The sequence below is a fragment of the Borostomias antarcticus genome (genome assembly GCF_949987555.1).
Source record: "Borostomias antarcticus genome assembly, chromosome: 7".
NCBI lineage: Eukaryota > Metazoa > Chordata > Actinopteri > Stomiiformes > Stomiidae > Borostomias > Borostomias antarcticus.
In genome coordinates, this window is record NC_140240.1 from 13,906,569 (window position 1) to 13,918,396 (window position 11,828).

General features: G+C 45.5%; 1 protein-coding gene and 1 long non-coding RNA gene across 2 annotated transcripts; both read left to right on the forward strand.

Moving 5' to 3' along the window:
* The first annotated feature begins 1,190 nt into the window (after nucleotides 1-1,190).
* Nucleotides 1,191-4,330, forward strand: LOC311311546. The gene is made up of 7 exons (XR_014630547.1): nucleotides 1,191-1,330; nucleotides 1,481-1,636; nucleotides 2,060-2,216; nucleotides 3,024-3,190; nucleotides 3,306-3,439; nucleotides 3,891-4,019; nucleotides 4,218-4,330. It is a non-coding gene; the product is annotated as an uncharacterized lncRNA (long non-coding RNA).
* A 3,221-nt stretch (nucleotides 4,331-7,551) lies between these two features.
* On the forward strand, nucleotides 7,552-11,571 carry LOC311311608 (uncharacterized protein; the record flags this gene model as incomplete). The annotated part of the gene is made up of 9 exons (XM_084441358.1): nucleotides 7,552-7,691; nucleotides 7,830-7,985; nucleotides 8,406-8,562; nucleotides 9,329-9,495; nucleotides 9,611-9,744; nucleotides 10,515-10,580; nucleotides 10,802-10,840; nucleotides 11,128-11,263; nucleotides 11,495-11,571. Exons 5-9 carry the CDS (start codon nucleotides 9,664-9,666, stop codon nucleotides 11,569-11,571), a joined length of 399 nt encoding a protein of 132 aa, XP_084297484.1. The 5' UTR covers nucleotides 7,552-7,691; nucleotides 7,830-7,985; nucleotides 8,406-8,562; nucleotides 9,329-9,495; nucleotides 9,611-9,663.
* Between the last annotated feature and the right edge of the window lie 257 nt (nucleotides 11,572-11,828).

Below are 11,828 nucleotides of genomic sequence, written 5' to 3' on the forward strand. Positions count from 1 at the left end.
CTTACCAGCATTATAGTGTATAGTCTAACCCATTTCAAAGCCACAGTGTATTGATCGTTTTGCTCAGCATTAAGGTCACTCTTGTAGGCACTGGTTCACAAATGACAAGTGTTTGTGATCATACTTGATTTGTAGTACTCACACTAATTATTGTCATCCGACAGGCCACCAGAATCCGTATTCAAATGATTAATATTATTCAAAGAAAAACGGAATCAATATTTTACTCTTAACAGAGCTGGTTAATATTTGTTAACTATTGTAGTTGGCGCTACTCCCTCTTCATTTGTATTCCTTGCTTCTCAGAGTGGAAAAGCATACCTGTTGCGGAACTACGCGGTGAAGCTAGGCGAACAGCCCGTCAATGATAGAGACACCCTGGTGTTCATTCCAGTGTTTGAGGTGGAGGTGAGTGATGGTCAAGGTCAGCTTTATTTATAAAGCACGTTTAAAATCAACAGAAGTTGCACCAAAGTGCTGTACAATATATAAAATAAACAAAAAACAAAGGCAAGATGATGAGGCTAAAATCACGTGCGGTAACAATGCTGGCTCAAACGGCAGTCAAGATATCATTCTTGGTACTGATGGCATCTTTTAGTTCAGTAGTAGTTGAATAGCTTGTATGAAGATGAATACCCGGCTAATACACCTTTGCACACTCTACCCAGTGTGTGTTAATGTCTGCTGGTCCTAATCACAATCAATGTGACTCAGTAAAGTGATTTTACCACACCGTAGCTTCTCTCCCAGCACCACTGATTCCTGTGTTGGAGTTTATTAACTAGTAGCTGTGATGCTCTGCTCTTCTGCATGCTTACACTCCAACTCACTTGACGGACTGCCCCTCATCGTGATGTTGAGTCCTAAAGACTGGTGTTTTGTGTATTCATGTTTGATAAGTGTATCCACCCAGAGTATGTTCTAACTTGTCTGCACAGGCTGTCGGACTGTTTGGATGGTGAAGCAGACACGGTGATGCAGCGAGCTTGGGGAGACTGAGATGAAGCAGACAACATCCGCCTTGAGGCGCTCAGCTCTGCCCACCAGCTGGACCAGCTCAGAGTCCATGAACCGCACAGACGTAACACCACACAGGCACACACAGGTAACACGATCACACGCACACATACACACGTCTTCTGAGCTATGGTGTTGACTAACAGCTGTGTTCCCCCTGGGACAGATGGAGAGGCTGAAGGCAGAACGACCGTCTGAAGCTGGAGAGTCAGGGCTGCAGCCAGTCCCAGTCCCGGGCCGCTATCTCTTCCTCACCTCTGCACCACACACACCTCTGGCCCTGGGCTGAGTTTCCCAGAGGCACTAAGCGGTAAGAAGAACGCCGTAGCTTACGATGAACGTAGCGCTTGGATGCCTCTGGGGAAACTCAGCCCTGGACTGTCCCAGCACAGCGTTAACCTCACCTGTATCTATCTATCTATCTATCTATCTATCTATCTATCTATCTATCTATCTACAGAGATCAGCTGAACGTACCTTTGGGGGGAACATACCTTGAGGACATCTACATCAACCATTTAAGATACAAGACCAAGGCCAACAGGATCTTGAAAGACCCCAGCCACCCAGGCAATGGACTATCTAGAACATCTAGTGTATATAGAATATCTAGTAGGTATGTAACATAACCACATGCCCAGTGTATATAGAATATCTAGTAGGTATGTAACATAACCACATGCCCCCCCCCCAGGATTATTTATTATAGCAATAGCATGTACACAACTCACCCATCAAGCAACAGCGCTGACACGTGCGTTATGAGCTATGTGACAAAACCAAATTAGAATCAATGATTTGGTTACGAGTGTCTGAGAGTGCTAGTTGGGCTGTGCCATGCCGTTTGTTGATTCAGAGCGTAGCAAATAGCTATGTGATGATAATGCCTCCGATTGCTTTTAGCTGAACTACATGTTATATCAGATCAATAATACTGGTGTGATTACTTGCTCAGGTGCTTACCCTTTCCTCTACACCTGAGTCGGCTCAGTTATAACATACAGTGTGCATATTCTTCCCATATCTGTTTCTCCTACAGCAGAACCAGAGACCATCTGAATTGTAATTAGGAACAATGTGATGCCATTTTGAAGTCAGTGCAGCCCTTGAGCAGCTGGACTCTTCAGAAGCAGCACCTGTCTGTGTACGATATTGTATCGACCAAAAAGGCCTGTGAACAACTCTTAAAATAACAGGTAACAGGTAGGCAATCTAATCCCTTGGCTCCACTGCATCCGTCAGTGTCAACCATCAACCATCAGATGCTAAGGAAATGAATCCATTGTAATTAATGACAGCAGCTCCACTAAGACAAGATAATGTGTTTTTGTGTCTGAGAAGGTGATTGGCTGCAACCTGTCTTCCCTCGACACCCTGCATGACTCTGCCTGACCTTGTCTGTTCCTTCACACTGTTCCTTCAGACCTTGCCAGCTCTGCTTCACCAGACACGCGCCTTCTAACCCCTTGGCTCCACTGCGTCCGTCAGCGTCAACTGTCAGCGTCCATCAAAAATCAAGAAATGAACCTAGTAGATTCTCTTAATGTCGGACGCAGGCATCAAACGCAACGGCTGCAGTGGAGCCACTGTTATTAATTACAATAGATTATTTTCCTTAGCGTCTGATAGTTGATGCTAAAGGACCCAGTGGAGCCAAACCGTCCGAGTAAGTCATGAGCATCTCATCTGCATGTATAGCAGTCTCCAGAACGCTCTGAAAGAATGCATACTGACACCCTCTATATCACTTAGTAGTAATAATTTTATATACTCGCACTACATCCTTAAGCGTTTGCGTTTAGAGCACATGCTCAAGTCACCGTCTCCCTAGTGTTCTCTCTTCACCTCGCTCTCTCCTCTCTTAGTGACTGACTAGCTCTCACTTGCAATTTTTCATAGATCTTCTCCTCCACTCTCCCTCGCTTCCCATGCCTCTTACTCTGCGGTTTCATTTTGGGAGCGTATTCCTCCTTACACATCCTGTATGTATTTGTCTTCCACAGATGCAGAGCTCCTTCTTATTCAGCAAGAATAAGTATCCCAATTCTGCCTCCTCCAACTCCAACATTGAGGAGAATACTGACTCCTCCCTGCCCTCCTCCCTCAAACTCTCCCACAACAGATCCACTCCCTCCAGCCACATGCTAAGGAGCACACACTCCAACTCACTGTATGGACTGCCCCTCATCATGATGTTTTTGAGTTCTGATGACCTGTATTGGTTCATTCATGTTTGATAGTGTATCTGCCTGATGAGTTGGAACTGTGCGTGTCTGTCTGCACAGGCTGTCGGACTGACGAAGCGGAGACAGTGATACAGCGAGCTCAGGAGAAGAAGATGAAGCTGACAACATCCGCCTTAAGGCGCTCAGCTCTGCCAACCAGCTGGACCAGCTCAGAGTCCATGAACCGCATGCAGGTAACGCCACACACACACACACACACACACACACGCACTCTTAACTACATTAGTCATTTAGCTGACACTTTTATCCAAAGTGACTTACTATAATCACATTTAACATAGGAAAGGTCAGTGTACTACTAATTGCCAGAACTCACAAGTGCATCTCATTTTTTAATACAAGAGACTTGGAGCATAATCTAGTGCTGAAAGCAAAGTGAAGAATAGCAAACTAAAAATGCAGTAGGTGCTTAAGAGGGAGGATCCTGGCTGTTGTGCCAGTGAGAGGGAGAGAGAGAGAGTGTGTGTGTGTGTGGATGAGGACAGCAAATGGGGAGAGGTGAGACAGACCTTGAGGTCGAACATGTGACTCTCAGCCTCCTTCTGTAACTCGAGTCTGTCCTATAGCTCAGAGTTTAGAAGAGGAGAGAGGACTACTGCCTGAACTAACGGTTTGCTCTGTCAGGCCTCTGCCTATGAGAGTCACTTCATTGCCGACAAGAGCTGCCAGCTGCCAGACAGATCCTTCCACTAACTAAGGCTATGAAGAAGTGTACATTCCTGCCCTCAAACCCAAGTCTTCGCTGAAGATGAGGTGTGTCTAAAAAGCCAGAGATGTTTGTGGAATGTCCCTGCCCTCTCATGCCTCTTATGACTGTTTCATTAGGTGCTTTTCTCTCTCCCAGCACCACTCATCCCTGTGTTGGAGTTTATATAAATGTTAGCTATGATAACACCTCTCCTCCCCCGTCTGAATTATTGTACCTCTGTTCTTCTCTCTCCCACTTCTCAGGTGAGTGTGAGCGCCTCCATCGAGAGTGCTGACGAGACATTCCATAAGCTCCTGTACCTGAAGCAGGTGTGTCAACCAGGGAGGAACACATCCAGATCACCATCACAGCCTGCTACTGTGTGAGTATCCCACACACCACCACACAACTGTGTTTCTAATGCATCTTGAATGCCTGGATTAGCCCCTTTATTTATCACTCTCTGGCATCTATGGGAGAGAGAGAACTCCTCTCTCTGTTTCACTTTCTCCTTCTCTCTCTCTCATGCTCTGCCCATGGGCTTGACCAGCTGACATCACATGATTCACCACCTGAACAATCGCCTAAGGTGAGTCACCCCGACGTCAAGGCATTTTATCTAATCAGGTACTGAAGGTGTAAGCAATCTGATTATAGGTGCCACTTGCAAACTCCTTAAGGCCCACTATTACTCCACCCTCTAAATCTGCAATAATCTCTGTCTGATGGACCTTACTGTGGCCTCCCATCCTAAACATAATTATTGTAGTGGGGACTGCAACATCCTACCCTCCCTAGCACAGTAAGTGGCATCACCCACTAGCTCACCTGTTGAAAAAAATAAACAAACTCTCTGAGTCTTTGTCTTTCTGGTAGCAGACATGGAGTAGAGATGGAGTGAGCAGCAGAGAACCAGTCCCCTGTATTTACCGTACGATGGGAGCCCAGACATTGGTACCACCTCCTCTGGCTGTGCTGAAGAATAACCGGATGGCCCTGGACTTAAAATACAGTACACACACACTCCTCCTTTCTTACACCATGCCCTGTAGCCCCATTTATCACTATACACCTGTACACGGTCTTTGTCAGTATATCCCTGTAAATGAATTACCAAGCACTGGAATCATGTCAGTCACAGCTGCCTGTAAACAGTCTACTATGAATCACAGATTGTACTTCTCGTGTAATTGTACATTTTTTATCTGTGCGACCCCGAAATACAATTGGGAGCATTTGTGCGAGTGCACATAATTGTCAATGGTGCGACCTTTTTTCCCACAGACGATTCACTAGCTAGCTCACTCGTGAAGCAGTGCTGGTACTAGGCGAAAGCTCTCGACTTCACGAATGCATCTGAAGTCAAGTTATCAAGCTCCGGTTGTCAAACAACAGACAATGCTTTCTCTATGGCAGTGTGGAGCCTCTTCTCCATCCATTGACATACAACCTGAACCCCCACTTACAGTACCACCACCGCCTCATTCTGAGCCAGGAAAAACCCAGAATACTCACTTGTCAAGCCGCTCTTGTTCTTCAATTGGAATCTAAACAGAGATTGTGGTTAGAAAGGTTTCTGGACATTTTATAGCAGTCATTCTTAAATACAGATATCCCCTATACATGAAGTGGTCAGTATAAAATGATTCTGTAGAGTATAAACATTATTTGATAATGTTAGAGGATTTTGGTTTATGAAATATGTTAAATTACTCCTGAAATCTTACTTAAAGATTATAATACAGTCAAAATATGCTCCCAATATACTTAGAGGCGCATTACTTTATTCAATGTCACAGAATTAACAAAGTAGACTATTTTAATGTCAAATTATTTCGTGACAGCTTACCTGGAATTGAGTCTTCCTGGGAGCAGTCTTCCTTCTGAAGGGGAGAAAGTGACACTTGGAAGGTTTAACCGAGCGTCTTTTTCTCTCGTGCGCGTTATTAGTGGAGCGTCGACGCGCTGGTGGCGGCAAAATAGCCTATGTTATAGGCCTTACCGAGCGTCTTTTTCTCTCGTGCGCTTTATCAGTGGAGCGTCGACGCGCTGGTGGCGGCAAAATAGCCTAGGCTATAGGCCTGTCGGGAGCAAAGTGGTTCAGCCTCTCTTTTCTGCAAAGTTCAACTGGTAATTTCACTACAATTTGCTAATTCAGTAGTGTTTCACTGTGTTGATGTAGTCTGCTGTCGCAGTAGCCTAATGCAATGAAATAGCCTATTTTAAGACTGGCTGATGTCTGTCTGTCTGTCTGTCCGTCTGTCTGTCTATCTATCTATCTATCTATCTATCTATCTATCTATCTATCTATCTATCTATCTATCTATCTATCATCAATATCGACTCAGAAGGCAAGAACACCAGCATGTCGCCACCTGACGCCCACCTCAGCTTCAGTTAACATGATCTTACCAGCATTATAGTGTATAGTCTAACCCATTTCAAAGCCACAGTGTATTGATCGTTTTGCTCAGCATTAAGGTCACTCTTGTAGGCACTGGTTCACAAATGACAAGTGTTTGTGATCATACTTGATTTGTAGTACTCACACTAATTATTGTCATCCGACAGGCCACCAGAATCCGTATTCAAATGATTAATATTATTCAAAGAAAAACGGAATCAATATTTTACTCTTAACAGAGCTGGTTAATATTTGTTAACTATTGTAGTTGGCGCTACTCCCTCTTCATTTGTATTCCTTGCTTCTCAGAGTGGAAAAGCATACCTGTTGCGGAACTACGCGGTGAAGCTAGGCGAACAGCCCGTCAATGATAGAGACACCCTGGTGTTCATTCCAGTGTTTGAGGTGGAGGTGAGTGATGGTCAAGGTCAGCTTTATTTATAAAGCACGTTTAAAATCAACAGAAGTTGCACCAAAGTGCTGTACAATATATAAAATAAACAAAAAACAAAGGCAAGATGATGAGGCTAAAATCACGTGCGGTAACAATGCTGGCTCAAACGGCAGTCAAGATATCATTCTTGGTACTGATGGCATCTTTTAGTTCAGTAGTAGTTGAATAGCTTGTATGAAGATGAATACCCGGCTAATACACCTTTGCACACTCTACCCAGTGTGTGTTAATGTCTGCTGGTCCTAATCACAATCAATGTGACTCAGTAAAGTGATTTTACCACACCGTAGCTTCTCTCCCAGCACCACTGATTCCTGTGTTGGAGTTTATTAACTAGTAGCTGTGATGCTCTGCTCTTCTGCATGCTTACACTCCAACTCACTTGACGGACTGCCCCTCATCGTGATGTTGAGTCCTAAAGACTGGTGTTTTGTGTATTCATGTTTGATAAGTGTATCCACCCAGAGTATGTTCTAACTTGTCTGCACAGGCTGTCGGACTGTTTGGATGGTGAAGCAGACACGGTGATGCAGCGAGCTTGGGGAGACTGAGATGAAGCAGACAACATCCGCCTTGAGGCGCTCAGCTCTGCCCACCAGCTGGACCAGCTCAGAGTCCATGAACCGCACAGACGTAACACCACACAGGCACACACAGGTAACACGATCACACGCACACATACACACGTCTTCTGAGCTATGGTGTTGACTAACAGCTGTGTTCCCCCTGGGACAGATGGAGAGGCTGAAGGCAGAACGACCGTCTGAAGCTGGAGAGTCAGGGCTGCAGCCAGTCCCAGTCCCGGGCCGCTATCTCTTCCTCACCTCTGCACCACACACACCTCTGGCCCTGGGCTGAGTTTCCCAGAGGCACTAAGCGGTAAGAAGAACGCCGTAGCTTACGATGAACGTAGCGCTTGGATGCCTCTGGGGAAACTCAGCCCTGGACTGTCCCAGCACAGCGTTAACCTCACCTGTATCTATCTATCTATCTATCTATCTATCTATCTATCTACAGAGATCAGCTGAACGTACCTTTGGGGGGAACATACCTTGAGGACATCTACATCAACCATTTAAGATACAAGACCAAGGCCAACAGGATCTTGAAAGACCCCAGCCACCCAGGCAATGGACTATCTAGAACATCTAGTGTATATAGAATATCTAGTAGGTATGTAACATAACCACATGCCCAGTGTATATAGAATATCTAGTAGGTATGTAACATAACCACATGCCCCCCCCCCCAGGATTATTTATTATAGCAATAGCATGTACACAACTCACCCATCAAGCAACAGCGCTGACACGTGCGTTATGAGCTATGTGACAAAACCAAATTAGAATCAATGATTTGGTTACGAGTGTCTGAGAGTGCTAGTTGGGCTGTGCCATGCCGTTTGTTGATTCAGAGCGTAGCAAATAGCTATGTGATGATAATGCCTCCGATTGCTTTTAGCTGAACTACATGTTATATCAGATCAATAATACTGGTGTGATTACTTGCTCAGGTGCTTACCCTTTCCTCTACACCTGAGTCGGCTCAGTTATAACAGTGTGCATATTCTTCCCATATCTGTTTCTCCTACAGCAGAACCAGAGACCATCTGAATTGTAATTAGGAACAATGTGATGCCATTTTGAAGTCAGTGCAGCCCTTGAGCAGCTGGACTCTTCAGAAGCAGCACCTGTCTGTGTACGATATTGTATCGACCAAAAAGGCCTGTGAACAACTCTTAAAATAACAGGTAGGCAATCTAATCCCTTGGCTCCACTGCATCCGTCAGTGTCAACCATCAACCATCAGATGCTAAGGAAATGAATCCATTGTAATTAATGACAGCAGCTCCACTAAGACAAGATAATGTGTTTTTGTGTCTGAGAAGGTGATTGGCTGCAACCTGTCTTCCCTCGACACCCTGCATGACTCTGCCTGACCTTGTCTGTTCCTTCACCAGACACGCGCCTTCTAACCCCTTGGCTCCACTGCGTCCGTCAGCGTCAACTGTCAGCGTCCATCAAAAATCAAGAAATGAACCTAGTAGATTCTCTTAATGTCGGACGCAGGCATCAAACGCAACGGCTGCAGTGGAGCCACTGTTATTAATTACAATAGATTATTTTCCTTAGCGTGTGATAGTTGATGCTAAAGGACCCAGTGGAGCCAAACCGTCCGAGTAAGTCATGAGCATCTCATCTGCATGTATAGCAGTCTCCAGAACGCTCTGAAAGAATGCATACTGACACCCTCTATATCACTTAGTAGTAATAATTTTATATACTCGCACTACATCCTTAAGCGTTTGCGTTTAGAGCACATGCTCAAGTCACCGTCTCCCTAGTGTTCTCTCTTCACCTCGCTCTCTCCTCTCTTAGTGACTGACTAGCTCTCACTTGCAATTTTTCATAGATCTTCTCCTCCACTCTCCCTCGCTTCCCATGCCTCTTACTCTGCGGTTTCATTTTGGGAGCGTATTCCTCCTTACACATCCTGTATGTATTTGTCTTCCACAGATGCAGAGCTCCTTCTTATTCAGCAAGAATAAGTATCCCAATTCTGCCTCCTCCAACTCCAACATTGAGGAGAATACTGACTCCTCCCTGCCCTCCTCCCTCAAACTCTCCCACAACAGATCCACTCCCTCCAGCCACATGCTAAGGAGCACACACTCCAACTCACTGTATGGACTGCCCCTCATCATGATGTTTTTGAGTTCTGATGACCTGTATTGGTTCATTCATGTTTGATAGTGTATCTGCCTGATGAGTTGGAACTGTGCGTGTCTGTCTGCACAGGCTGTCGGACTGACGAAGCGGAGACAGTGATACAGCGAGCTCAGGAGAAGAAGATGAAGCTGACAACATCCGCCTTGAGGCGCTCAGCTCTGCCAACCAGCTGGACCAGCTCAGAGTCCATGAACCGCATGCAGGTAACGCCACGCACACACTCACACGCACTCTTAACTACATTACAGTCATTTAGCTGACACTTTTATCCAAAGTGACTTACTATAATCACATTTAACATAGGAAAGGTCAGTGTACTACTAATTGCCAGAACTCACAAGTGCATCTCATTTTTTAATACAAGAGACTTGGAGCATAATCTAGTGCTGAAAGCAAAGTGAAGAATAGCAAACTAAAAATGCAGTAGGTGCTTAAGAGGGAGGATCCTGGCTGTTGTGCCAGTGAGAGGGAGAGAGAGAGAGTGTGTGTGTGTGTGGATGAGGACAGCAAATGGGGAGAGGTGAGACAGACCTTGAGGTCGAACATGTGACTCTCAGCCTCCTTCTGTAACTCGAGTCTGTCCTATAGCTCAGAGTTTAGAAGAGGAGAGAGGACTACTGCCTGAACTAACGGTTTGCTCTGTCAGGCCTCTGCCTATGAGAGTCACTTCATTGCCGACAAGAGCTGCCAGCTGCCAGACAGATCCTTCCACTAACTAAGGCTATGAAGAAGTGTACATTCCTGCCCTCAAACCCAAGTCTTCGCTGAAGATGAGGTGTGTCTAAAAAGCCAGAGATGTTTGTGGAATGTCCCTGCCCTCTCATGCCTCTTATGACTGTTTCATTAGGTGCTTTTCTCTCTCCCAGCACCACTCATCCCTGTGTTGGAGTTTATATAAATGTTAGCTATGATAACACCTCTCCTCCCCCGTCTGAATTATTGTACCTCTGTTCTTCTCTCTCCCACTTCTCAGGTGAGTGTGAGCGCCTCCATCGAGAGTGCTGACGAGACATTCCATAAGCTCCTGTACCTGAAGCAGGTGTGTCAACCAGGGAGGAACACATCCAGATCACCATCACAGCCTGCTACTGTGTGAGTATCCCACACACCACCACACAACTGTGTTTCTAATGCATCTTGAATGCCTGGATTAGCCTCTTTATTTATCACTCTCTGGCATCTATGGGAGAGAGAGAACTCCTCTCTCTGTTTCACTTTCTCCTTCTCTCTCTCTCATGCTCTGCCCATGGGCTTGACCAGCTGACATCACATGATTCACCACCTGAACAATCGCCTAAGGTGAGTCACCCCGACGTCAAGGCATTTTATCTAATCAGGTACTGAAGGTGTAAGCAATCTGATTATAGGTGCCACTTGCAAACTCCTTAAGGCCCACTATTACTCCACCCTCTAAATCTGCAATAATCTGTCTGATGGACCTTACTGTGGCCTCCCATCCTAAACATAATTATTGTAGTGGGGACTGCAACATCCTACCCTCCCTAGCACAGTAAGTGGCATCACCCACTAGCTCACCTGTTGAAAAAAATAAACAAACTCTCTGTGAGTCTTTGTCTTTCTGGTAGCAGACATGGAGTAGAGATGGAGTGAGCAGCAGAGAACCAGTCCCCTGTATTTACCGTACGATGGGAGCCCAGACATTGGTACCACCTCCTCTGGCTGTGCTGAAGAATAACCGGATGGCCCTGGACTTAAAATACAGTACACACACACTCCTCCTTTCTTACACCATGCCCTGTAGCCCCATTTATCACTATACACCTGTACACGGTCTTTGTCAATATATCCCTGTAAATGAATTACCAAGCACTGGAATCATGTCAGTCACAGCTGCCTGTAAACAGTCTACTATGAATCACAGATTGTACTTCTCGTGTAATTGTGAGTTCTGTCCCAGCTAACAGCCTCTTCACAGGGTCTTCTGTGTTTCAGGACCACTACAGCACCAGTCTGGGCAGGTCTGCGGGCACACCGGCTGTACAGTGCTGGAAAGAGACGACCTTCTATAGCATCACCTTTTAAACATACTTAATGGATGAAATAAAATGTTTTATTTGCGCTACGTCAGTGGTTTTATTTCATGTCATGTCAAACTGTCTTATCTGTGCGTAATGTTATATAACATAGCCCAGGAGTTTCATTCAAGTTGACTGCAGATTCCTGCTCTACAACATCAGGATGCCCCCCTTTCTCCCTGAAGAAACGCTGCAGGTGATCATCCAGGCTCCTGTCGTCTCCCGCCTGAACTACTACTACTCCCTCCTTG